At 40.0% G+C, this 26,404-nt stretch overlaps 1 protein-coding gene and 1 long non-coding RNA gene across 9 annotated transcripts in view; one reads left to right on the forward strand and one right to left on the reverse strand.

Moving 5' to 3' along the window:
- FAM120B (family with sequence similarity 120 member B) overlaps window positions 1–13,331 on the reverse strand; it is a 38,283-nt gene extending 24,952 nt beyond the window's left edge. Inside the window, exons 1-5 of one of the 4 annotated variants that reach the window (XM_087968195.1) lie at window positions 13,165–13,331; window positions 11,463–11,549; window positions 7,985–9,048; window positions 7,252–7,432; window positions 3,355–3,450 (exon numbers count right to left, since the gene is read on the reverse strand). In XM_087968195.1, the coding sequence (XP_087824321.1) occupies window positions 3,355–3,450; window positions 7,252–7,432; window positions 7,985–9,010 (1,303 nt within the window). In that variant the 5' untranslated portion in view covers window positions 9,011–9,048; window positions 11,463–11,549; window positions 13,165–13,331. The remainder of the gene's footprint in view (window positions 1–3,354; window positions 3,451–7,251; window positions 7,433–7,984; window positions 9,049–11,462; window positions 11,550–13,164) is intronic. The other 3 variants (XM_087968208.1, XM_087968205.1, XM_087968217.1) reach the window with 3 other exon arrangements.
- Window positions 13,332–19,205: 5,874 nt separating this feature from the next.
- Window positions 19,206–26,372, forward strand: LOC113413337 (uncharacterized). 5 transcript variants are annotated; one of them, XR_015750111.1, is made up of 9 exons: window positions 19,206–19,540; window positions 19,760–19,871; window positions 20,022–20,155; window positions 20,272–22,336; window positions 22,544–22,706; window positions 23,117–23,260; window positions 23,845–24,014; window positions 25,505–25,652; window positions 25,775–26,372. It is a non-coding gene; the product is annotated as an uncharacterized LOC113413337 (long non-coding RNA). The 5 variants fall into 5 exon arrangements; XR_015750107.1 differs by lacking the exon at window positions 20,022–20,155 and having other exon boundaries at window positions 20,272–23,260; XR_015750110.1 differs by lacking the exon at window positions 20,022–20,155 and having other exon boundaries at window positions 20,272–23,260; window positions 25,583–25,652.
- Window positions 26,373–26,404: the final 32 nt, after the last annotated feature.

Genomic DNA, 26,404 nt, shown 5'->3' on the forward strand with positions numbered 1-26,404 from the left:
CTTTCCCCATGCTGCATGCTGCCTGCATTTTAAAAACAGGCTATTCCTTTTTTTCACTATGTCACTCCTTTCTCTAGATTTAGGGCAGATATTTTCTGCCATAATTGAAATTGATTCATTCCCACCTAAAGAATATAGACCATTCCTCAGCAGTCTGGCCCAATAAGAGAAACAGGCTCAGTTTTTAAGTGTCTTAATTTCAAGGCATATTATTCAGGCAGAGTGTTCAGAACAAAAATGAGAATTAGAATTAAGAGTTCATCCAGACTGACTTTTTTCTTAAAACAAATTTCTACTGTTGTCGTTGTTTTGCATACAATGCACATAATTTCTCCTCATTGTCATCCTCATTACCAATGCGATGAATGACTGAATCGGCACAAGGTGCCCTAAGGATGCTCCTACAGTATGTTTTTGATTGTCCTAGATATGAAACGGGAAAATGGCTGATTCAAGTTAGATCACTCGCCATCTACTTCATGTGAGCTATGCTAATTCCTAGCAGGTTTTCATGCTTTCCTAGCTCTACCTGCAAATATCAGGAACAGAACAGGAAACCTTTGGCACACAGAGCATCTGTTTTATTACTGAAATAATAATTTCCTCAATTATGCTAATTACTATTTTCTTTTTATTTAGAGAGGAAGGATTTACTTGACACCTCAGCGAATGTGTTCTTCTTTGTTTATACTGGTTTCCCTGGGGATGGTGAGAAGAATGGAATCTATCAGATAAACCTATTGGGCAGAATATCCTTAATCATTAAACTGAAGCTCAATCAACCACTTAAATTAAACTTAAGTCCCCTGGCATCTGGTAAACTAGATTCTTATTAGGAAAACTTGATGTCATGCTGTATTTGCTAATAGGGGGCACGATAGCTCAGCCATTAAGCGGCGAAGTTTTTCGGCTGGAAAGCAGACAGCCAGAATTTGAGACCTGAGCGCTGTATGACAGGGTGAGCTCCTGTTATTTGCTCCAACTCCTGACAACCTAGCAGTTCGAAAGCATGCAAAATGTAGATAAATAGGTGCCACTTTGGCTGGAAGGTTACTGCAGTCTGTATTTTTATACTGGCCCATATCATGATGACAAAACCATCTCAGACACCACAGGCTCCTTCAGCTTGAGAATTGGAGATGAGTCAGTCACGACTGACAGGAGAACCCTTTAATTCAGAGGTCTCCAACCTTGGCAACTTTAAGACTTGTGGACTTCAACTCCCCTCCAACCAGCTGGCTGGAGAATTCTGGGAATTGAAGTCCACAAGTCTTAAAGTTGCCAAGGTTGGAGACCTCTGCTTTAATCCCTTTAATATTAGCTAATAGTGAAGATCAAACAAACATCTCTTTATACAGACTAAACCTCTTGAATTATATACCGTTTCAAATCCTAATCTAACATGAAGACTTTGTTAGAAATGTAATAAATATGCAGATCTATCGCAAGTAATAAGGATTGAGTGGTTGAGATTATCTGGATCAGCCTTTTCTAATCTACGATTTTAATGTATCTGGAGGACAACAGGGGAAGCCTAACCTAGATCCTGAGCACTCTAGTTTATGGTTAAATAATTATGAACATAAATTGTACTACCCTGTTTCTCCAACAATACGGCCTCCCTCAATAGGAAGTCCCAGCATGTTTTATAGGCATGAAATGAAATTAAGCCCCTCCCCCCAAATTAAGGCCTATATTAAAACATGTGAAATGGGGAATGGTGGGGGGGGGGCTTGCAGTTAGGAAGTACTTTTGTTGCACACCTGGATATGGTGATGCCTGCGTTGACCCCGATACGAAGTGCCCCACCAACGCCGAGGTCAACATCCAAGCCGTCGCCGCCCGCCCGCCCGAAGATGCAAGGGGGGCGGGAATTAAGTCACCCCCGAAAAGACGGCCTAGCCATTTTTTCGGGGCTCAAAAAAAAAATAAGACCCAGCCTTATTATATGAGAAACACGGTAGTTTACTCTGGGTAAAGATGTCTTTTACCAGGAGAAAGGGAAATTGTTCCTTGTTACAGTCTCTTGATTTCTCCTTATTGTTCAATAGTATTAACTGTAAGGGTTGTATTCTTGAAAGGAATAGAAATACAGTCTTGGGATGTTTTGGGATTCCACCATGAGTAATTTATAAATTTTCTTAAGTATGGTGCATACATCATTATGGCTGCTTCCAGTAATGTGTGATTGTGTGCACATACACACACAGAGCACATTACTTTTTAGGAACAGAAGAATAGCCTTGCAGAATCAGGCATATATCTAAACAGCATCTGTCTCATCCAACTTGATGCAAAGAGAAGCCTTCCTCATACACGTATCAAGCATGTAGAAGTGGACTTTTCTCATGCTTGGAAGCAGCATCTGTCAAGGGTAGTAACTTAGGAAGAATGATTTGCATATAGCATAGCTACATAGCTACGTTGAACTGTGCTGGTTCCCAATGTCAGCGGTGGGATTCAAAAAATTTTTACTACTAGTTCTGTGTGCGTGGTGTGGCTTGGTGGGTGTGGCTTGGTGGGCATGGCAGGGGAAGGATACTGTAAAATCTCCATTCCCACCCCACTCCAGGGGAAGGTTACTACAAAATCCCCCATTCCCTCCCCACCCCCCCCAACCTGCTTTCCATCTCCGTTCTCCTGTGCAGGGCAACATAAGAAGACCCAGTCGATCAGCTGGAACTCGGGAGGCAGAGAATAGATGGGGGCGGAACTAGTCAGAGGTGGTATTTGCCAGTTCTCCGAACTACTCAAAAATTCTGCTACCAGTTCTCCAGAACTGGTTAGAACCTGCTGAATACCACCTCTGCCCAATGTGAGTTCATTCTTGGTAATTAAAAGTGCATGGGTAATATTCAGGATTCTGCAGTGAATGCTTCTATCAAATATGATTGAGTACTAAATTAGGTTTGGCTGGACTCATAAATAGCAGGGCTTTATTAGAAGTGGCATCTTAACTTAAGATTTCATCCTTAAAAAGAAAAAGGTGACTCTTCTCACTTTAGGACAAAACTATTTTTACCTACCCACATATGAAAATTGACCCACTCTGAATCTTTCTTGCTTCCTCTCCTTATGTTTTACTTTGGAACAATGCTGTTTGAATTTCTTTAAATTATTAAAAGAGTTGTTCTTCTGGTTCTTGATGCATGGAATTTTACTGATGTTTATTTTGTTTAGGGGTCATAAACTTTTCTGAGGTTTACAAATCTTCTTGGCATACTACAATAAAAAAAAATTAACTTGACTTAGTAATCCCTGATTCTCAAAATTACAATGTCAGATAGGATATTTTTTTTAACAAATATTTTATATTTAGTTCACATTTTAATACAGAAGGAAATCACGTTCTACCTGGCAGCTGTTTGGGTTGCACTAGGTCTGGCTGCTGCAAGGAATTTCCAGCATATACAAACCATTCCTTGACTATAGGATAAGCTCCACTGGCATCTAAAGAATAGAAAATTGGTTTAATGAGTTTAGATGAGAACAGATATTGTATGATTTGTAAATATAATGGTATGATGATTTAGGCTCCTTCTCATATCTTAATGGGGGATTAAACCTCAATGGATCTGACATACAAATTTTCTCAGAATTGTACATTTAGAGCAGGGATTCCTAAAACTTTTGCCATCACACCACTCTTTATCATAATCTTAATGCACATGCTTCCCCTAAAAATCCAAACACCAAAATGAAGAAAAATAAACTATAAAAATGCATTGAAACTTTGGAAAAGATTTATTGTAACAATAATAACTAAAAGATTCTTCATACCCCGAGATCCATCTGCACCTACCCAAGGAAGGTAAACAGCATTCCATATTTTAAGAGCCAGTATTGTACAGAACAATGCCGGCTGCTTGCAATTTGGCAGTTCAAATCCCACCAGGCTTAAGGATGACTCAGCCTTCCATCCTTCTGAGGTCGGTAAAATGAGGACCCAGATTGTTGGGGGGCAATGTGCTGACTCTGTAAACTGCTTAGAAAGGGTTGTAAAGCACTGTAAAGTGGTATATAAGTCTAAGTGCTATTGCTCTTTGATTGTTCTGCAATTTTCAATACCACTGAATAGGGCATCTCTCTTGATCACCTAAGAGGCTCAGGAATAGGGTGCCTTACTTTGCAGGTTTCAGGTCCCATCTGCCAAGTCACTTTCAGATCGTGTCCCTTGCAAACACATATTCATGAAAACAGGAAAAACCTCCACAGTGTCCATTTGAATTGAGCATGTCAAGAGTTTTTGGGTTACCCCACATCAAAATTGTGCAAAATTACCATCGTTTTTGAGCTATCATGATCCAAATGGACAGAAAAGAAGATTCAGTGTGCTGCATGCTGTCCTTGGTATAAAATGCTCACCCTAGCCCTACACCAGGAACAAAGGAACTGTGAAATTGTCCTTGAAAAAAGGCCCATGTGCATTTGAAGGATGCAATCAAATCTTCACATGGATGCTATTAGCTGCTGAAATCTACAGCTTGCATTAAAGTTATGATTATTCACGCAGGCAGCATGCGCACAGGAAACCAGAAGAGCAGCTCCCGGTGCGTGCATGTGCACCGACCACCTGGTCTTTCAGCTTCTAACGCACATGCGCACGCGAAGACCAGGTGGCAGCCAGTTTTTAGTACGCATGTGTGCGTGAAGACCAGCTGGCCGGCACGTGCATGCGCGTTAGAAACTGGCCAGCCAGATGGTTTTTGTGTGCGCCTGTGTGTTAGAAGCTGGAAGACCAGGTGGCCAGTGCACATGCACACACTGGGAGCTGCTCTTCCGGTTTCTGGCGTTCCCGCAAGCGAAGACCAGTTGGCCGGAAGAGCAACAAGCGATGGCTGGCGTGCCTGGGAGAGATGGCTCTATGACCCACTTCTGGCACGCGTGCCATAGGTTTTGCCATCACAGGTATAGGGTCTCCTGCTTGAGCAGGAGGTTGGGCTAGAAGACCTCCAAGGTCCCCTCCAGCTCTATTCTAGTCTAAATTATGAAACGTTTGGTACGATTACAGAGTTGATGATTGCTTAATGAGTGCGGTGAGAATGGCATATGAGGAAAGTAAAGTATGCAGGAGAATAATTAGTGAATGGTTCCATACTCAGTACGAAGTAAGATAAGGATGTATGCAGGGGTGGGCTTCAAAAATGTCAGCAACGGGTTCTCTGCCCGGTTGCTGGGTGGGCGTGGCCATGGTGACGTGACCTACTGGAACTTCTGGGAGGCCAGATTTTCGTCCTCTCCAGGCTCCGGAGGCTTTCCTCGAGACTCTGGGAGGGCTAAAACTCCTCCCACAGACTACGGAGGCCCTCCAGAGGCCAGAAACGGGCTCATTTCCAGATTTCCAGGAGGCCCGTTTTCCCCCCTCGGAGCCTCTGCGTGGGCCCTGCAGTTACCTCACATCCAAAACGGGTCACATGGAGACTCCTGGGAGGGGCAGGGCGGGATGGGTGGAACTAATCAGGGGTGGGATTTGGCGGTTCGCCGAACCAGCCATAACGTTAGCAATGGGTCTGCCCGAACCCGGGCGAACCCATAGCAGTCCACACCTATGTATGGTATTCCCTTGGCTTTTTAATGCATTTATGAATATAGTACCTTCACGAAGAATTATTTGTTACATTGGAGGTGTTTGGCTGGGGACATGAAAGTACAAGTACTTTTGTAGCAGATGATACCATGTTAGCTGACAAATTGAGTAATTTGCATGAATGTTAGATAGCTTATATAATGCAAAGAGAGGTCTTTATTTGATAATTATTCTATCAAAGATCAAGGTAGCTGTATGTTCTGACCCAAACCCTTTTCCAATAAAATAAACACAAACGAAAGGAACAGAAACCTTTTAATGATTCATACGAATCACCGGTTAAAAGGCTGCTGTACTAATTAACTTAGATAAGCACAAGCCTCGCCAAAACTGTACAAGGCTGGCAAGAATAACAGATAAGAAATATTTTAAAACACAAGAGTCTTCAAATATCAACTTAAGATACTGCAATGTCCATGAAGCTGGAGTTTCAAAACATTTTTGCTTCCTACAAAGAACCTTGGTTTCACAGCTGGCTTTTATCTTCTTGAAGGAGGGGCCATTACCTTGAAGCCTTAACCCCGAGTTGCCCGTGCTGCTGCAGCTGCTCTTTCCTGCGAGCAGCCCTGAGCACACACGCACTTGGCACAGGCTCCTCGGGAACCTCCTCATCGCTGCTGCCAGCCCCCACAATCTCTGAAGGCAGCAGTCCACTCCCTAATGGTCCCGGTCCCTCATCTGAGTCCTCCCTCTCCTCAGCCGTCCGCACCTGCTGCTAGCTAACCACAACACTGTATTCCATATATCTGGAATAAAAAATGTATGCTTCCAAAAACTAAAAAGTCATACATAATGTTTCTGTTTCATCCCAGGTTTTGTGCTAATACCCAGAGGTGATATTCAGCAGATTCTGACCAGTTCTGGAGAACCGGTAGCAGAAATTTTGAATAGTTCGGAGAACCAGCAAATACCACCTCTGATTGGCCCCGCTCCATCTATTCTCTGCCTCCCGAGTCCCAACTGATTGGCTGGGTCTTCTTTTGTTGCCCCGCACAGGAGAACGGAGCTGGAAAGCAGGTTAGTGGGGTGCAGAGGAAATGGGGATTTTGTAGTAACCTTCCCCTGGAGTGGGACGGGAATGGAGATTTTACAGTATCCTTCCCCTGCTACACCCGCCAAGCCAAGCCATGCATGCCACCAAACCATGCCCACAGAACCGGTAGTAAAAATGTTTTAATCCCACCACTGCTAATACCGGTATGACTACGCAATCTATTTGCAGAATTGCTTCACCTTAAGTTGTACTTTTACCTGTCAAATTTCTACTAAAATTCATTTTCCTTCATTATTATTCTAAACATATTTTTTGAAAATAAACATTTAAAAGAATCTGCTATACTAGGCTACGCTGTTTTGCTCTGCTTGCTGATTACTAACATCTTTCATAAGTATTCGATGATGGGGTTTTACAAAATCTCCTTAAAAGGTTCAAAAATGCCCCAGCCTTCAAGTGCACACAACTCCCTTTAAATTATTTCCAATGGTCTTCTAATTAATTACATGTGTCTTGCCGATAGTATCAAGGACTAAACTGTATATCTATGCGAGCCTTGCATTTAGAAACTGCACATATCGCTTTTTCAAAGCTTGTGCATAAGGATATAACCCAATTCATTACTCCCAGCTTTGAGGATTCAACAGTAAATTTCTATTGCATCCTTTACCTTTTGCAGACTCCAGAAGGATGGAATAGATGTGCTGGCGAGCAGGGAAATAGATAAGCGCCTGTCCAGGAAGGGATGTATCATATTCATCTTCCAGCGTGTTGCTGCATTCAACTTCTGCATGGCTTAGGATATTGTATATCATATGATTTTCAGCTCGTATGTGTTGTTCTTTAGCTATCTGTCATAAGCAAAATAAAAAAAAATGCTTTTGCTGTTGTCATTCTATGCTTAATGGGTTTTGTTTTTACCTTCAGAACACACCTTTAATTCTTTTTCCAGTTTATGAGTGCCACAGAGACCCTAGAAATGATGTTGGTGACATCTGGAAGGAATAAAAATTTCAGCCCTTTTGTTATGGGAGATTAAAATAAACTAGATGGACTGTAAACCTAGCATTGATTTTCTGTAGTTATGTTACCGTTTGTTTCACTGATGTTTGCCTCTCTCCCTCCCTCCCCTTATGCCATCTTCAACACCACTGAACTGTTCCACAAAGGCCACAAAAATTAACCTAAGGGACATAGATGGACTATGAGTAGTCCAACTTTGTTGTGTATCATGGGGAGACTAATGAGGATTTAGTGTAAAAGGAGAACAGACTATCCTGTACTCCCTCCAAAGAAAACAACATAGAGAAGTACTAATACGGTAGATAAAATATCCATCTATGTAGCCAAAGTAGCAGCTCTTTGTAATTGCCTGAATTCGGGTAACCCAGGTAAGGAATTACCTGAAAGATCTCTTGATCTAAACAAATAGGGAAATCTTTCTTCTGCTCTTCTGCTAACTGTAATGTAGACTTGAAGTCACAAGGAAGCCACGGAGAATGCTGTTCAGGTAGCAGATAAGATTCTATTCCTTTGCGCAATATTAATTTGTCTGATCCCAAAGGCAGCATTTTTTCAAGATCCATCAAACTTTCACAAACATGTGGAATAGTTGAAATATAATTTGCCACAGCAATAATAGCATCTGCTTTCTTGTCACAGCTTTGCCTTTTTGCCCGATATGAAGATAAACATTGATTCCTAAAACCTTCCATTGCTCTTTCTGGGACAGTGTCTGTGCCAAGGAGGCAAGCAAAAAGCGGAAGGTCTGGGACACTGAGACCAAGCCAATGGCAGAGATTTTGTCTTGAGTACATTACTGTTTCCAGTGAATCCAAGTGTAGCTTACTAATGGAAAAATGAGGAACAGTATCGTAAATCAGGTAATCTGTGTCTTCTCCAAGAATCCCCATGCAATTGTTCTTTTGTGCGTAAGTTGCTATTTCATAGTCTGCTTCTTGCAATGAACATATCGTCTCCTGGCCAAGAGTTTTCAAGGCAAAACGTGTGAATGTGGCCAGCCCAGATGGTATAAAGAACATTCCTCTTCCAGGTTGCTGTTTATTGGCTTTGATGAACTCAAAGATCTTAGCTATTTCTTTGTTATTTCTCAATCTTCGTTTGACCCATTCATTTCGCTTTTTTTGCTCCACAAGGCCATCAAAACAGAATACTAGTTTGATACCGGCGGTTGTAAAGCGATTTATGAAACTGTCCAAATAAGAACGATATTCACGCCATTGGCCCCCACAGACCCAAGATTCTGGTGTATACCAGTGTCGAAGACAAGACATAGCATCTACCACAAGGACAGGAACAGATCCAGGATAAGTCCTACAATGATTTTCAGCCACATCTTTCAGATTTATCACTAGGCATCCATCCGGACAGGCAGTGACCACAAACGTATACAAGCCTTTAACACCCATACTTGTACTACATAGAAAAACTCAATTTCTTCTCCCAGCTAAAAAAGAAAAAGAAGAGAATAGTTGTCATAATGCAATTTCAATCCATTTCAATTTCATCCTAAGGAGAGATAAGATGATAGGATTTTGAAGAAGTATTCTATTAAGCTGATCTCAGCATTATTGTTCACGCTTTAAAATACAAATGACTTTCATAAATCTTCAGATAGTATTTTTATTCATGGTACCACATAACATCAGAGTCTTCACACTTTGAGAAATATGTTTAATTTGGGAAACAATACACTATTTTTGAGAAATGTTGAGGAATGCTTTCAGGGGTATGATAATGTCAAAGTAAATGTGGACTTTAAAAATAATGTTAGATATGTCCTATAAGCCAAAATAGTCTTCTAAAATGGCTGTCACCCCAAGAAGCCTTTTATAGAAAGGTAATGATAATTAAACAAAATTGGTTAACCTAGGCTGAATTGCTAAATTTTGTAAAGAAGAATTTAACTTAAAAATAAGAGGAAAATTATGATTTGAAAACAATAAAACTAAATTTGAAGTAGAGCTCCATACAGATGATGATCATATTATTGTTAGTATGTATAAATTTATTGAAAATGGTTCAGAAGATAAATTAAAGACTGCATGATACAATGGGCAAAAAGATTTAAGATATAATATACAGTTGGATCAATGGAACAGCATGTGCAACAATGGGTTGAAATTTAGACTGAACTATAATCTTACAGATAATTTTTATAAAATGGTGTATTATTGGTACCGGATAAATTGTCAAGAATGCATAAAGGAATTTCAAATATTTATTGGAAATGCAATCAAGCTGAGAGAACAGTTTTTCACCTTTAGTGGATATGTAACAAAGCTAGAAAATAACAAGATCAAGTATTTATTTTGATGCAGGAGATTTTAAGAGAGAATTGGATCTTGCTGGCAATTTGCCATTTGTACAAATATAAATATAATGCATTATTGATAGAAGATGATTTAAATTTAAAATTAAAAAAATATATTTAAGACTTTTTTTTAAACCAAAAGCAAGCCTTATAATTCTGGTTCTTGGTCAGAAAAAAAATCTTCTGTTTTTTATGCTACAGAAAATAAAGTTTCTTCATTTCTAATACAGAGAGAGTAGAGATTAGCAGCACTTAATTAGTGCCACATCATTCTTTCACGCTGCTGATTTCGCACATTTTCGTTACTGTACAAAATACCTCGGAAGTGTTATATTCAGTATTTACTATTCATGAAAGTGACTGCGGATTTTTAACTTGCAACTTTAAAAGATGCCTCTAGGTTTTCTTTAATCATTTCTACCCCTTATGTGCTATTATCACATTCCTTTTTGCTATAGTGTTGTTTCAATCGGTCTAGAAATAATACGAAGCTATTGATGGTTGCTTTCTAATGTAGTCTTGGGAACACAATCTTCTTTTCTTTAATCTGAGAACTATTTATGAACCTAGTCTGTGCCACAACAATCTTCATTTATAGCTGATTCTTTATATGCAAAGGTAAAAATACCAGACTAATGAATTTTTCTTAAAATCTGTTCAAAATGGACAATCAGATATAATTCTAAGTGATAATCAGGATTTTACCATGAGATAATGGGTTGGCTATCAACCTGGTTTTCTTTAAAACGGGTGAGCCAATTCATGAAAGTAATGGGGATCACTGCTTAAGCCTTTACGGTAGCATGACTATTAACTAAGAAACAAAGGGTGTACAGGTGCAAAAGAAAGGGAGGTTGAACATAAGGAATTTAACCCGTTAATTAATTAATGCACAAAGTATGGATAACAAGCTAGCTGAAAGTCCTGAAGCACAAATATGATATAAGGGGAATTACTGGAACATGGTAAGATAAATTCTGTCAGTGGAATATTGGGCTTGAGCAACAGCAATATAGCTGCTGCTGTAGTGCAGTCCATCAGCAATGAACTTACTTGTCAGAGTACTTGGCTGATTGTAGCATTAATGTTAAAATCACCTGGGCTCAGATAAAAGGCAAGCCAACAGAAGAAATACAGTATATTGGCAATCAGTGGTGGGATTCTACCGGTTTGCATCAGTTCCAGTGAACTGGTAGTTTCCTGTCTTATATTTCTCTGTTTTTTAGCTCAGGTGATTCGTGCGCATAGCAGATTGCCACATGTCAGCTCTTTTACTCACCAGCACTGACATAGAAGGTAAATTTTTATGCTTAAAATGGGTGGTTTTTGAATGCTACACATGCGAAGCACGTGCTCACTGAACCAGTTATTAAACTGGTTGCATCCCACCACTGTTGGTAATAGTCTACTAGAGACCATCAACCCAGCCAGAAGGAGATGGAGCACATAAAAGCAATTCTGCACTTGGCACTAAAGCATCTGTCTATCCCAGAAAATATTATGCCTTTTCATTTCCACCCTCTAACAGACTGATGAAAAGTACTAACCAGATTTAATGGCCTCTTTGACTTCCTTTCCTTTACTAGGATGAGAAGGGCTCCAGTCTGCAATGTATTTCCAGAGACTTCTGGTTCCTGATTGCTTTTCATACATGTGTGGTGAGATACATAGAACTTAAATATAAAACTTTAAACAAAGCAGGTAGCATTTTGAAACAAAACTAAAAACAAACACCAACTCCTTTCAGCCCCATATAAGGATATTTTATTTCAATGGCATTTACTTTTCTTCTGGTTTTTAGTCTCAAAACAAAAATTGTAAAGTATTATTATTCATGAAAAGGGTTTTGTTAACTGTCTATATCTGATTTCAAAGTTAAAGACACAACAATACTGCACATTTAGCTACTAAGCACAGATGATATTCTATCAACAAATAAATAAGCTAGATATATAAGATTAAAATAATGTCAATAGGACATAACCTCCTACCACATTCAAAAATGTGTGATAACCAAAAATTTCATAAGTGCAACTCTCCTCTTATAATGGAAATAAAAAAATCCGGAATCTGGATCTATAATTTTATGTATACTGTTACATTGTTGGTGAATGCTGATGTTCATTTCATTTTTGACACAAGGGCAAAGGATGCTAAATCAGAAGTTAATTATTATTTTTGAAAATAACTGGGCATAAATGCCTGGCCCACTCAAAACTGTGGTATATATTGCTCCTGCTCATGCACATTATATCTTACTGTAATATCTGCATCCAATAAAATAGTTCAAGTATATTACTCAACAGTAAGGACAACTCAGTTTAACTTTACATGCTCTCATGCTTACTGAGTAAGCCAACACAAGATTTCAGATTTTGATGGATGTCTATCCAGCAAACTTCATTAAACCTGAGAATGTATTTAGGATTTTAAGTTTTAAATGTCATCTGATACGCAAATATATTTAGGATTGCATCTCACCATAGCATGAATGAACAGCTGAGCAAGCTAAATACTTGGACATTCAGCATAACAGCCACAATACCACTGAACCTATGGAAGTTTTGGCCTGTCTTGCATATGCATCACACATAAAAGCACCCAAAACTTTGATCACACCCCATGGTCATCCCTTGATGCCCTGTGGACATCCCTGAAATCCAAGATCCTGCCTTCCATTCTGCCCCTTGCACCGTTTTTCTCCTCTGAAAAATATCTCAGTGTCCAAGATGCATATTGTTCATTATTGCCTTCAATAAATCATTGCATTTGTTGGAGACTCTTCTATGGTTCACCCAAAAATACTTAACTCAATTAACTTAGGTTCCCATAACTCACTGCTGGATAAACTGACCAAATGGCTGGATCCGTACAATACAATCAAAGTACAATGTTGCATGAACCCATCTTATTCCCTATCAGCTCTTAGGTTCTTCTTTCTCTCAGCAGACCCAAAGTCCACGAGCCGGAGGAAACAGACTTAGTTCTGAGCCGAGAGGAACGGGAACAACCCCCTGCAAAGAACGGTATTTCCCTCGGACAGATTGCCAACTAAGCAAAGCCCTTATCGGGGGCTGCAACGTCCGACCAGCCTCCTGAGAAACTCTTGAGTGTATGAGTCCCAAAAGACTTTTTATTCCACCCTACAGCACATTCAGAACAATGTCACGGCCCTTGATTGAAAAATCTGTTGGAGGGAATTGGCACTCTAAAATAAGTACTCTTAGGACAGCAGCCTCAAGGTTGTACCTTATGTCTCTTAACTCTCGGGATTCTAGGCCGGAATACTAAGACGTCAATTCAGAGCCAGATGCCGAGTTTGCACTGAACGCTTACTTTCAATGTATCCCTTTGCAGTACTGTTGATGGAGCTTGCGCACACTTAAGTCTCTATGGTTCTTTCCCCAGGAAGACGGGATCGGCGGCGGTCACGTGATTCTCTACCAGACGCTCTCCTTGCCGCTAAAGCATAAAGAGCTGGCGGACGAGAAGACAGTTGACAAATACAAAATATCGTGTTTAGGAAAAGGACGTGTGTCTGTTATATGCCACTACAGCGTGGAAGTTAAATCTCCCCTGACAGCTACGGAAATTTATAGAAACAGAGCAAGAGCTCAAGATCGCTCTGAGTGATGCCGATAGTTGCTACAATTTTGTATAGTTTTTGTTTTGGACATAAAATACTATTTTCATATTGTATTTCTCTTAAACAACTTGTTATCTATGTAAAAGTTTATCTATCCTTCCATTGGAAACAATAAAATAATGCTTACAGATATTGTTTTTAATCTCAATTATACATTGTAGTTAAAGTTCTCTCATTTATACATTGCGGTTAAGGTGAAATAGTTCAATGCACAAATAACAATGAGGCTTAATGTGAAAAGCCTTGACTGTTTTTATGTTAGTCGCTGATGCAGGAGGTGAGGAATTGGATATTTCTAAAAAAGACGCATACCCTCAAATATTCTGCTGTTGCAGATTTTTTTTAAAAAAGACTTGTTTAAACAAAGCAAGAGGAAAACTTTTTGCTTTATTTTTATTGGGGGTCTGTCCCTTTTTTTGAAGCTAGGCTTTTAAAAGTTGGTTTCCTAGCAGCAGAATGCAGAAGGCCCATTTATACAACAATAGACAGAGAGGAAAGAAAGGGGCTGGTTTGTTTAAACCGCTTCTGTCTTTGTTCACAGCCTGATATCCATGGGCATTATGTGGGTTACAATGGAGCTAACAGATGCATTGTGGGTGAAAACAAATCAAAACAGAGGAAGGGATAATAGAACAAAATTTTCCCCAAAATTGAAATCTTACACCTGAGATTAGGATTATTTTTTTAGCTGCTTGGTATATTGACCAAAGTTTCTATTAGTTATAATATTAAAAGTTTAATAAACAAAATTTTACATGGGGATTTTGACCATTTGCAAGAGGTACACTTGCAGTGATGTTTTGTTCCTTCGCCATTTTCCTTCTAGTGTTATAGGAATTTTGCGCAAAAGGGCATTAGTAATTTCTCCAGAAAGTTTCTTTATTGGTGGTTAATAATTCGTTTTTACTAAATTTTAAAATATTCTCTAAGACGTATTAAATAGACTGCCTTCATAGCAGAATTATGAGTTGTCTCTCTGAACATTTTGATGATGCCATAACTGACTTCAATATGCAACAGGTGGAAACTTGAATAACTTCACATATCTTTCCAGGGGAAAATGGGCACAGCAGGGAGCCGATTGGAGGATTAGATTAGACGTTATTGCCAATGAAGAAATTAAATGGGGCAGTGCTCAGGGGAACACAGATTAATATATTTAGTGACTTTGCATATACAAAAGCTTACCATTGTAGCCATAACTGAATGCCTATGAATAATGTGGATCATGTGCAGCCTGTCACTGCAGGTGCTCACATCTGTTCTTCTACAGGCAGATGCTAAAGAAAAAAGACCCCCGCTCCAGAAGCGGAGGGTCTGTATCATTCCCAAACTCCCAAATCACATCTGAAAAAGGACTGAAAATCATTTTCTGAAAAGAACTTCTGCTTTAGGTGAAAAACAAAGCTATGAGAAAAGTATTAAAAGAAAATTCAGATTTTCTGCAAATGGCGAAAAAGAAGCAAAAGAGATATTCTAGAGTATTTATTAGCAAATAGAGATTTTCTGTGAGATTGCAATTTTAAGTGCACTTACTTTGAATATAGTTCCAGTGAATTCTAAAGAAAATGTAATATGTTTGAGTTATATTAGCAGAAAAAATGGATAAGTAGACTTCCCTTTAATAATGCAATTCATTCCATGCTTAATTGCACATACATTAGTGGATTATATTCTGCGTTTGCTATTAAAAGCTTCATGTTGAAAAGCCTGGTATAAAAATATACTCTTGGATATGACCTTTGCATATATTTCACAATGGAGTCTGTACAAGCAGAATAACATTACAACCTAATATTTAAAATTAATGTTTAATAGAACTAAATGAGATTTTTGAAGTCAAAATAGATATGTTAAGGAACTAATATAGTTAAGTTACACAAATAATATACATTATGATATGTGATAAGTGTGTTAATATTGCTATAAGCTATATTTTAATGAATAATTTTAACAAATAAACAAACATCAATAATACAATACACTAAACATTCTTGATAACTTTTTAGGGTGATTTGGGTGGGGCATTAACTTAAAATGGTAATATCTTTTTACTGATAAATTAAAACAAATCTTCAATATATTAAGATAATATTCTGTTGAAAAGAAAATTCACATTTTTTACAGGTGGTAAAAAATCCAAATTGCATGGAATGTACAGTATTTTGAAAAACATGCAATCCCTTCTTCATTTTATTTTTTGTGATATGTATAACTGTAGTTTACAAAGATATTTGTTTTAAGACTGATATCTGGTCCTTGTGGTAAATATTTATTTCTAAAAGCAACATATTAGCCAGAGGTGGTATTCGGTAGGTTCTGACCAGTTCTGGAGAACCGGTAGCAGAAATTTTGAGTAGTTGATAGAACCGGCAAAGACCATCTCTGACTGGAGATTTTACAGTATGCTTCCCCTGCCACACCCACCAAGCCACACCCACAGAACCAGTAGTAAAAAAATTGAATCCCACCACTGATATTAGCATATGTTCAGAGGGACAATGAACACAATTTAAAAATTCTAAAGACACATTTTTACATAAATTATGGGTCCTGCATAATGTACATGCTTATTTCTTATCACCAAAATTATTGACAAGTTATGACAAGCCATGGTTTACAATCCCTATTGTCTACAATCGTTAGAGCTTTTTCACCCAGTGTGCCTAATGTCTTCCTTATACTAGGAGTCACAATCTAGACATGTTATATTGGGGCCTAAATGTTGCTGCGTGATTCCAAATACATTTCTCTGCACATGCTTCGTTCAAAGCAAGTCCAGTGCAGAATGTAGGATTTCAATGGAGCTTATTCCGTGAGTTCCACAAACAGATTGCACTTCAGATGGCCTTATATAGTGAACTTTATTTTGTTGCATTCTTTTTTTATCTTGGTTTATAATAGATATTGTTGATTGCTTTTCTGATTTTAATAGGGGAGGGAGGAATCGTATCTGGGTTCTTAGAGGAGGAAGAGGTTGATACTAATGATTATATTAATGTATGCATAGAGTCTGGCTTATGTTTTCTATTGATTTCTTAATTAATTGTGGATCTAGATTTAACAGTCTAGAGTCCATCCCCCTTTTCAATAATAAATAATAATAAGTCAACGTCTGGTAGTGAAATGTTCTGACAACAAACCAGTGCTTTTGTTCCAACAGGTGAAACTCGAAAAATTAGAATATCGTGCAAAAGTTCATTTATTTCAGTAATGCAACTTAAAAGGTGAAACTAATATATGAGACTCATTACATGCAAAGCAAGATAGTTCAAGCCGTGATTTGTCTTAATTGATATGATTATGGCTTACAGCTCATGAAAATCCAAAATCCCAAATCCCAAATCTCAGAAAATTAAATATTACTCAATAAAACAAGGATTGTACATAGAACACTATCGGACAAGTATAAGCATGCATATGTACTCAGTACTTGGTTTGGGCCCCTTTTGCAGCAATTACTGCCTCAATGCGGCGTGGCATGGAAGCTATCAGCCTGTGGCACTGCTGAGGTGTTATGGAAGACCAGGATGCTTCAATAGCGGCCTTCAGCTCTTCTGCATTGTTCGGTCTCATGTCTCTCATCTTTCTCTTGGCAATGCCCCATAGATTCTCTATGGGGTTCAGGTCAGGTGAGTTTGCTGGCCAATCAAGCACAGAAATCCCACAGTCATTGAACCAGGTTTTGGTGCTTTTGGCAGTGTGGATAGGTGCCAAGTCCTGCTGGAAAATGAAGTCAGCATCCCCATAAAGCTCGTCTGCAGAAGGAAGCATGAAGTGCTCCAAAATCTCCTGGTAGATGGCTGCATTGACCCTGGACTTAATGAAGCACAGTGTACCAATACCAGCAGATGACATGGCTTCCCAAATCAACACAGACTGTGGAAACTTCACACTGGACTTCAAGCATCTTGTAGTGTGTGCCTCTCCATTCTTCCTCCAGACTCTGGGTCCTTGGTTTCCAAATGAGATGGAAAAGTTGCTCTCATCAGAAAAGAGGACTTTGGACCACTGAGCAACAGACCAGTTCTGTTTTTCTTTAGCCCAGGTAAGATGCTTCTGATGTTGTTTGTTGTTCAGGAGCGGCTTGGCAAGAGGAATACGACATTTGAAGCCCATGTCCAGGATCCGTCTGTGTGTGGTGGCTCTTGATGCACTGACTCCAGCCTCAGTCCACTCCTCGTGAAAGTCCCCAACACTTTTGAATGGCCTTTTCCTGACAATCCTCTCCAGGCTGCGGTCATCCCTGCTGCTTGTGCACCCTTTTCTTCTACACTTTCCCCTTCCACATAACTTTCTATTAATGTGCTTTGATACAGCACTTTGGGAACATCCAACTTCTTTTGCAATTACCTTTTGAGGCTTTACCTCATTATGGAGGGTGTCAATGATGGTTTCTGCACAACTGTCAGGTCAGCAGTCTTTCCCATGATTGTGATTCCTACTGAACCAGACTGAGAGACCCTTTAAAGGCTCAGGAACCCTTTGTAGGTGTTATGGCTTAATTAGCTGATTAGAGTGGGACACTTTGAGCCTAGAATGGTGAACCTTTTCACAATATTCTAATTTTCTGAGATTGTGGATTTGGGGTTTTCATGAGCTGTAAGCCATAATCATCTCAATTACAACAAATCACGGCTTGAACTATCTTGCTTTGCATGTAATGAGTCTATCTCATATATTAGTTTAACCTTTTAAGTTGCATTACTGAAATAAATGAACTTTTGCACGATATTCTAATTTTTCGAGTTTCACCTGTATTACAGCCATATTATATATCTAGTTAGAATGAGTACAAAGATCAAGCCTGAGCTCATATCATCTGATGACATCACAAATGTTCTAGATTAAGAGCCTTATAAGCAAAAATTGCTGCCAAGTTATTGTTTATGTGACAAAGGAAAACTTATTTCTAAAATATGCTTAATTTTACTTAGCTTCAGGTCAGTTTTAGGTTATACTTTTAGGCCTAAAATGATAGGCTCTCTATAGTACAAATGGAGAAATGGGATAAGAGCTCTAATTTTACATTAGTTTTGTACAGGTAATATTTTAATTTATGAAGATAGTAGATTGCAAGTGTATATGTCTTAAATTTTGAGAACATATTGGTATTTGATTAATTCTAATATTTTTCTTTCTTTCTAGTGTTTTCCTGCAAGTGCAGGGCCCACTTTTTTCAGATCAACCAAACATTACAGGAATTTACTGACCACCAGCATCATGGACTGAGAATGACTGGGCCAAGGTCAACTAGCTATCTTTCATAGCTAAAGTGAGACTAGAACTCAACTGGTCTCCTGGTTTCTAGTCTGGTGCTTTAACTATTAGAACAAACTGTCTCCCCTATTTGATCCATTTTGAAATGGTCTACAAACGGTACTGTTTAATATGGAAATTTGGACTTGGAAAAACAAGTGTCCTCCAAAAGTCTACAATGCAGATTTTACCATTCTGCCCATCATGGGCAAAATGTCCTGGAAATAAATATTCCAAGAGGAAGCATTCATGCCACTACTTGCATCCAGTTCTCTCCAATTATTAATTTTACTTGATTTCTTTCATCCTTTTCTCCCATTAACCTGTTGGTTGGTTAAGGTGCAGTTCAGTCCAGGGAATCAACACAGAGGGTATTGAATAGTACTAGGCAGATAATGAATGCACGGACATCTAAGAATCAGCTCTAAAATTTCGGTTCGTTATATTTATGGCTAAAACTCTAAGGATGCCCTTGCTCTCCACCCACCAAGAAAGCTAAGCTTCCATTTTCCGCTGGGGAGTCCTACAAGCAATCTGGGGGAGAGGTTGAAACAGGATTCCACGGGAAATGGCATCCTGCCTCGGTAGGCGGATCTCCAATGCTTGCTAAGCCTCAGAGAGGTCTCTTCTCGCGGCCCCGGGAAAACTGGTTTTTGATTTGCTCAGCAGCCCCGGGAGATGCTCCCAGGGGTCGACGGCCAGGCACGCGACTGACCTCAGGTTCGGGAAAAGAAAGAAAGAAAGAAAGAAAAATCCACCAAAAAGCCCTTTCCGGGTTGGGGGAAAATTGGGGGAGGGGGGGAGCGGGCGTGGAGGAGGGGGGGGGGAGAAAGGGAGGGAGCCCCAAGTAGGCTCTCTCCATTGAAACCAACGGAGGAGAAGGTGAGTGAGACTTCTTTGCCTTCCTTCCTAATTCAAGGATTTTTCCCTGGACCACAGTTTAGGCGCCCCCCCCCCATCAGATCTGCTGAAGCAAGGGCTGGAAAGAGCAGCTGGCTGCAGCAATCTGATGAAGAAACAAAGGAATGCCCCGCCGGTTCTGCGATCCCAGGTAAACACGCCTTGCTTTATTATGGAGAGGAGAGGAGCAGATGATTCGCGATTGGAAAACGGGGAAGGAGGGAGAAGCGGAACCGGGGGAAGTCACGGAGGGGGTGGGGGAGCTGGTGCTTATCTGTCATCTGGCTTCTCTGTGTGCCAGCTGAGCCACGCGACCGCCCTTTCTTATTCTAATCAGCACATGCCTTTACAACTTTCGACAAACCTGCAGAGCAGCCGAAACTTATTCGCCCGGCCCTCTTAAAAAATCAATACGCGGGCTTCGACCTTTTCAAGGTGCGTGGGGGGTGGGAGGGAGGGAGAAACCCCCCCCTAATTCGGTGGGTGCTGCCTCATTGTGATCCCCATTTTCTCCCTTCCCCAACTCTCTCTCATCGTTTTCATTTTTGCAGCATGTGAAAGTCCGGAATTGCTGGAGGGGGAGAGGAGAGGATTCCTTTCCCACATTAATTCTCAGTGACCTGCACATAAGAAGCAGGAGAGAGGGAAGAAGATTGAAGATTGTTGCAGGAATAGGCTATCAGAAGCCAAGAAACCAGTGATTACATATGTGAAGCCAGATCCTGCTCAAATCAAGCACATTTTAATTGCCATTCGGTTCAATTGGGATTACTCTCAAGTGAAGTGTGTTTTGAACTACACCTGTTAATGCCCCTTTGAATTGGTTTCCTTCTAGAGCAGGGGTCGCCAACCTTTTGGACCTCAGGGACCACCAAACTCATAATTTTGAATCCCAGGGACCACTAACCAGTTCCTAATTTGTGGGTGTGGCTTGGTGGTCATGTGACTGGCTGGGCATGGCATGTATGTAAATATTATAAATATTTATATAAATATTGAATTTTTTATTAAAAAAGAGCAACTTTTACCCAAAATCAGGCAAAGCAGGCAGGCAGATGGAGTTGCTCACAGAATCATCCAGTGATCTATCTACCTGCTCAGTCTCTCAAATTTGCTTGCCGTGAGTCTGCACTGAATTTGCTTGCAAGCAAACCTTCAGTCCTAAGGGAGGTTCGGCTGTGCTTAAAAGCAGAGCCGAAGATCTAAAGGCTAGCTAGAATGCAAGAAATCCAACCATTTCCTGCTTCCTAGCTAATCTAAATCTCACAGCTGATGGTCAGAAAAATAGCAATTTAGCAGGCAAGTTTGCTAGTAAGGAGTGAGTGGGCGGGGAGAATTCCCACGGGCCATGTGGGCGGCGCAGCATTGTGTTTCTGCGCAGCCTGGATTGCTTTGGGGGGTGCTCTGGGCGTGAGATTTCTCTGTGGCCCACCAAAACTTTCTCACGGCCCACTGGTTGGTGGCTGCTGTTCCAGAGACCACCAGGGTCACCTGTGAATGTGGACTGTTTCTGTTCATTGAGTTTGTCTTTGCAGCCATCTTATCATTGACACCCCATTCTAGTCCCTGAAACAGATGGGCATCTGAGGCAGTGGCTTCAAGTGAGCACCCTAAGGAATAAATTTGATCCCTGGAGATGATTTAGTGTGAGGTGGTGTCAAAACAAACATAATCTTGGTAACAATTTTGGTTTTATGATTGAGCAGCTAAAAAGACACCAAACTGGCTTTGTGTGGGTGTTTAAAATCTATTTTTGTGTGTGGTGAAACTAAGATCTTTATCAAAAATTAATCCCTACTTTCTTGTAAATCTTGTCAGTCACTGATTGTTAGAGCTGGCACAAGACCTGCTGATGCAGGAAAATAAAATGTGCAGGAGCCTTCTGGTAAAGTAATGTCAGTATCTAGAGTAGGAAAAAATAATAATACAAATGCCATTCCTTGGTAGCTGTCACTAAAAACTGGGGAACAACCAAAAACTGTTTTCAAAGAAATGCCCAAGCCGATCCCTCTGAATCAATTTTTTTTTTGCCTAACAGCAGAGCTGACCCTGAGGGTTATTATATTTACAATGCAACAAAGAACATTAGTTAGTATGAAATCCTTCTTCCATAATAATAGCTGTTTAGAACAGAGGTCTTCAAACTTGGCAACTTTAAGACTTGTGGACTTCAACTCCCAGAATTCTCCAGACAGCTATGCTTAAAGTCCACAAGTCTTAAAGTTGCCAAGTTTGGGGACCTCTGGTTTAGACCTTTCAGATTGGTAAGAGTAGGCTTTCTCTGCTGTGAATCCTGATTATGCTAGATGGGTATTCTGGATTCATAGAGAGAAAGACTTGTTGGAAGATCAACAGTTCTCGGAACTTGCATATTTCATGAAGAAATAAATGCTTTGTTCACCTTTGAGTTAATCTTGCAGGCTCTAGTGATTTTTGTCAAAGTGGAAGACCACCTCTTTCTGTTTTCATTTTTTTTATTCCATTTGATTGTATTAAGATTCTTGTAGACTGCCTGGACAAATCCCTGCGGTTTTTTTTTTCCTCAAGATTTTTCAGAAGTGGTTTGCTATTGCCTCTTTTCTTTGAGAAGATTACCCAACTGGCTTTGTGCCTAAGGTGGGTATAATTTTTTTCATATTAATATCAGCTAAATATTCCACACTGTGCTCAACCCATATGAAAGTTGTGGACCTATCACAAACATGTTTTTAAGACAATATTGGGGAGCATCTACTTCATTTCCAAGTTTTCTGCACATAAATGATTGATGTCCATTTTCCAATTATTTGAATTATGATCTATATATACTTTTGACTTTAGCAGAATTGAACTCCAAGACAGATTAAAAGTAACCCTAATCTCCAAGCCTACACGATCCATTCAAGCTCTTGCGAATGCATTGAGTTTACTTGAAAGTAAATACAGTTGAAAAATGAGACACATGACCTCTGGGAAAAGAAACTAAAGCCACATCTATTCAGCCAAGGTGGTTTTTGCCAATATTTGATCTTGGTTGTGGATTGATCCCTAAATCCATTTAGGATAAGCAAATTGGAACTCTCCAGATGTTTTGGACTATGACCCTCTTAATTCCTTGCTATGTTGCAGGGAATTCCAAGAACTGGAGTCACCATGTTTCTTTCCTTAAACTGAATCAGAGTTCACCCAGCCAGTGTACATGAAAATATCTAGCTTATTATATTAATCAATATAGCTTGGACCACAAAGCATTTTCCTCCAGGTAAATGCCTCATGCCTTAGAGTTATCTTTTGTGTGTAGAGAGCCTTCCAGGAGATTAAATTAATGGCAAACTAGCTGCTACCACTAATTAATAACAATCCTTTGGGTTGATTTTTTTTTGTATTTATAAAAAAAACCATCTAACCCTATTTTAGCCCACTGCCTATACTGCTGAGGATGATGATGGAAGTTGCTGTCTGTTTCTTCTGAAAGACACTGGGATTGGGAAGGATGGTTGCTTTAGCCCAACATCAAGCTTTCCCACCAGCGAATGAGTCATTATACAATCTGTACCTCAAGTAAGTAATGTTAACCATACCACCCTTCTTAAAAGTGTCATTTTACTTACTTAGTGGATCCATGTAGGATGGGGGGGATGACATTGGCTAATCCTAAGAGTCGAGGTTCCAAATGGAATTACTGAGTCATTCTGACTTGGATTCTATGGATATTGAATTAATGGAATTAATATGGAATTAATGGAATCCGTTGCTATAACCATATAAGACCTCTCCTCCAAGTCTTTAATTTCATCTAGCCCATACTGTATCTGGAAATAGAAATAATACTATAACTGGGCTGCCCAGATTGAAGATTTTGTGTTCGTATCACTATGCCAGGCATGTTATGATGTAGATTCCAATATTTTCAGGTCAGTGATTGTTCAATGTCCAGTTAGTGGCATGCCTTATAGACTGCTGGCCATTAACCTAGTGATAAGAGGCTGAGCACATGCTCACATCACATCTGATTGTACCTTGCAAAAGTTTACCTGATTTTACTTTTCCCAAACTGGCTGGATAATTGGCAGTTCTTGATAATGAGGGCTTCAGTTTTCCAGGAGAAATAGGACTTTTACAACATGATGCAATCTTGTTTGTAGTTATCTTACCCAGGGTTCCTGCTGTCCACCTATGTAACAGCGTTCCGTGTGCCTTCAGCGTTTAGTCATGCTAGCCACGACCATGGAGACGTCTTCGGACAGCGCTGGCTCTTCGGCTCTGTAACGGAGATGAGCACCGACCCCTAGAGTCAGGAACAATGGACTAGCATGTATGTGTGAGGGGAACCTTTACCTTTTAGAAAGCTCCATTCCATCCTCTTTTCCATTTCCCTTCAACAGTCTGCATCCTGTGCCCCTTAACTCAGTTTTTAATAGTTTTTTTAAAAAAAATCATCTGTACATTTTGCTATTTCCTTCTTTAAACGGATGCTTCCTTTTTGTATTACTTCCATAGCTACCTTAATTCTGGCTATGTAGAAATCCATACAGATTTAGTATGAATATGACAGTTAAACTGAACTCTCTGTGTCCAAGGAACAAATGGGAGAGGAAATATATGTTGTTGCCTTGATGGTTATAAACTTCATGTTTTAGGAATATAGAAAAGAATCTTAAAAAAACCATATTAATGAATCCAGGTAGCCCCCTTATCATTGATATCCAGTACAGGTACCACTTGTCCAAGGGCTCCCTAAAACCTTCTTACTTGGAGGTGTCTTGGGCTGAACTTTTTCCAGATCAAACAAGTTCCCTGCCTCTTAGTTATGACTGTTGCGTAGAAAAGGCCGCTCACAATCTTGCTGGAGAAAGGTAACTACAAGGGTTTTTTGCATCCTCCCTAGAAGGAAGTCGCAAATCTTCCACTTCTTAGATCACCAGGCTTTCCAACCTGAAATTCTTTCAGAGCCTTTTGGAGCCAACTGGCCAAATTCTCAGGCTGCTCAAAGGACACGGTTTCTTTTCTCTCTGCCCTCCCTCCACAGAAAGAGCTTCAGGTCCCCCCCCTCTCAGATCTTGCTTCCTCCTCCCTCCCTCCCCCCCCCCCCCTTAAACAGGAACAAATTCACCTTGTCTTCTGCTTCTAACATTTTGTCAGCACTGGTTAATGAGTTCAACATCGTACAGTAAATTTGCTGAGGAATCAAAAAGTATTTAAAAGGGGCTTGTGGTGCTGCCTTAATGAAAAAGGTAAGGATTTATCACTTTTTTTTCCTGGTTGGGTTTTTTCCAATCACCCTCCCTTCTCTCCCCCCCCCCCCAGTCTATTCAACATACTTTAACTTAAGCTGCCTTTGCATTGAGTTTGGGGGTGGGGGGTGGGGGGAGAGCCAGCTAGAAAGACTGAAGCTGAAAGTGTGAGAGCGGAATCTAGAGACATGCAGGAGCTAGGATGAAAAAACGCCATTTGGTTAGGAGCAGATGGCTGGCCAGGGGGGGGGGGGGTGGATTGCATCTAAAGGCGCGTCATCCCCCTTCAGCTCGAATCCCTGAGGGCTCCCCTTGTCTTCAAAATCAATGAAAATTAAAGCGCAGAGAAAGGATGAATGGAGAGACCTCGAGTCTCCTCTTTGTTCAGCCCAGCTACTGGTGGGCAGGAGTTAAACTACAACAGCCTCCTATAGAAACACTTAAGTTAAACAGTCTCCCTGTTAGCCCAGAAGCATCTGAGAAGGGGGGGAAGGAGGGGGGAGCAAAGCAAAGAGGAAGGGGAGAGCAAGGAAAAAAAAAAAGGGCTTTCTGCTTGATTTCCCCAATACAGAATCGCGTGGCATAAATTAAGTTGGAAGAGAATAAGCGCTTTGGGCAGGATTCTGATGGATTTTATGACGCCTTTCAGTTCCACTTTGCAGACCTAATCGAGAAATCTGTGCTGCGTCAATTTAACAAATCCTTGAGAGAGAAGGCAGGTTAGTCAAAAAAGGTTTGGAAAGACTTTTTTTTAATGGGGGGGCAGGGGTGATCCAAGAGAATCAAGGCCCTTTAAGCCCTTGCACGCGTTAACTTTGATTCACACTCCTTCCCATAACAGGAATGTCAAATGAACCTCCAGAAAGTCTGGCCTCTAAGATCAAATCACCATGGATCCTAACTCTACTGCGCCTTTATTCTACAACACCCCTGACTTAACTGACCTAAGAAAAGATGCCATCACAACAAATTTCTCTTTGCTTCTCTTCATTCTCCAGCCTGGCAAATGTCTATGAAAAACAAATAGAGGGTTTCTCTTGCACAAGAGGACATGTTTTGCACAAGGGTCTTTGGTATTAATGAGATCCAGAAGGGTGGTTTTTAATCTTTTGTACTCCAGCTCCACTTCCTTTTGATAGTACCCCTGGTGACAGAGATGCTTCTGGCTCAGATTTTGGAGGGTATTTCCAGTATATTTCTTAGCTGTTGTAGATTGTATGCTTATAAGTTCTCTGAACATTGCCTCAAAGGCCAACAAGGAACCTAAAGCATTTGAGGAATGAGTCTTATTCACACTGTTTACAATCTCTGAAGACAACTGCTACAATGAAATCTCTTGAGCTTTTACAAAAACTCTGAATAATAATGTTACTTCAATGTACAGAATTAATTACAGATGAATAGGTGACATTCCTTGTTTAAATAAATCTTTGCATGAATCAGTGGTATAAAATTAAAATATGTGTCCAAA

The sequence above is a fragment of the Notechis scutatus genome, chromosome 1 (assembly GCF_049901735.1).
Source record: "Notechis scutatus isolate UNSWTSFEM ecotype Mainland chromosome 1, rNotScu1.2, whole genome shotgun sequence".
NCBI classification, from domain to species: Eukaryota; Metazoa; Chordata; class Lepidosauria; order Squamata; family Elapidae; genus Notechis; species Notechis scutatus.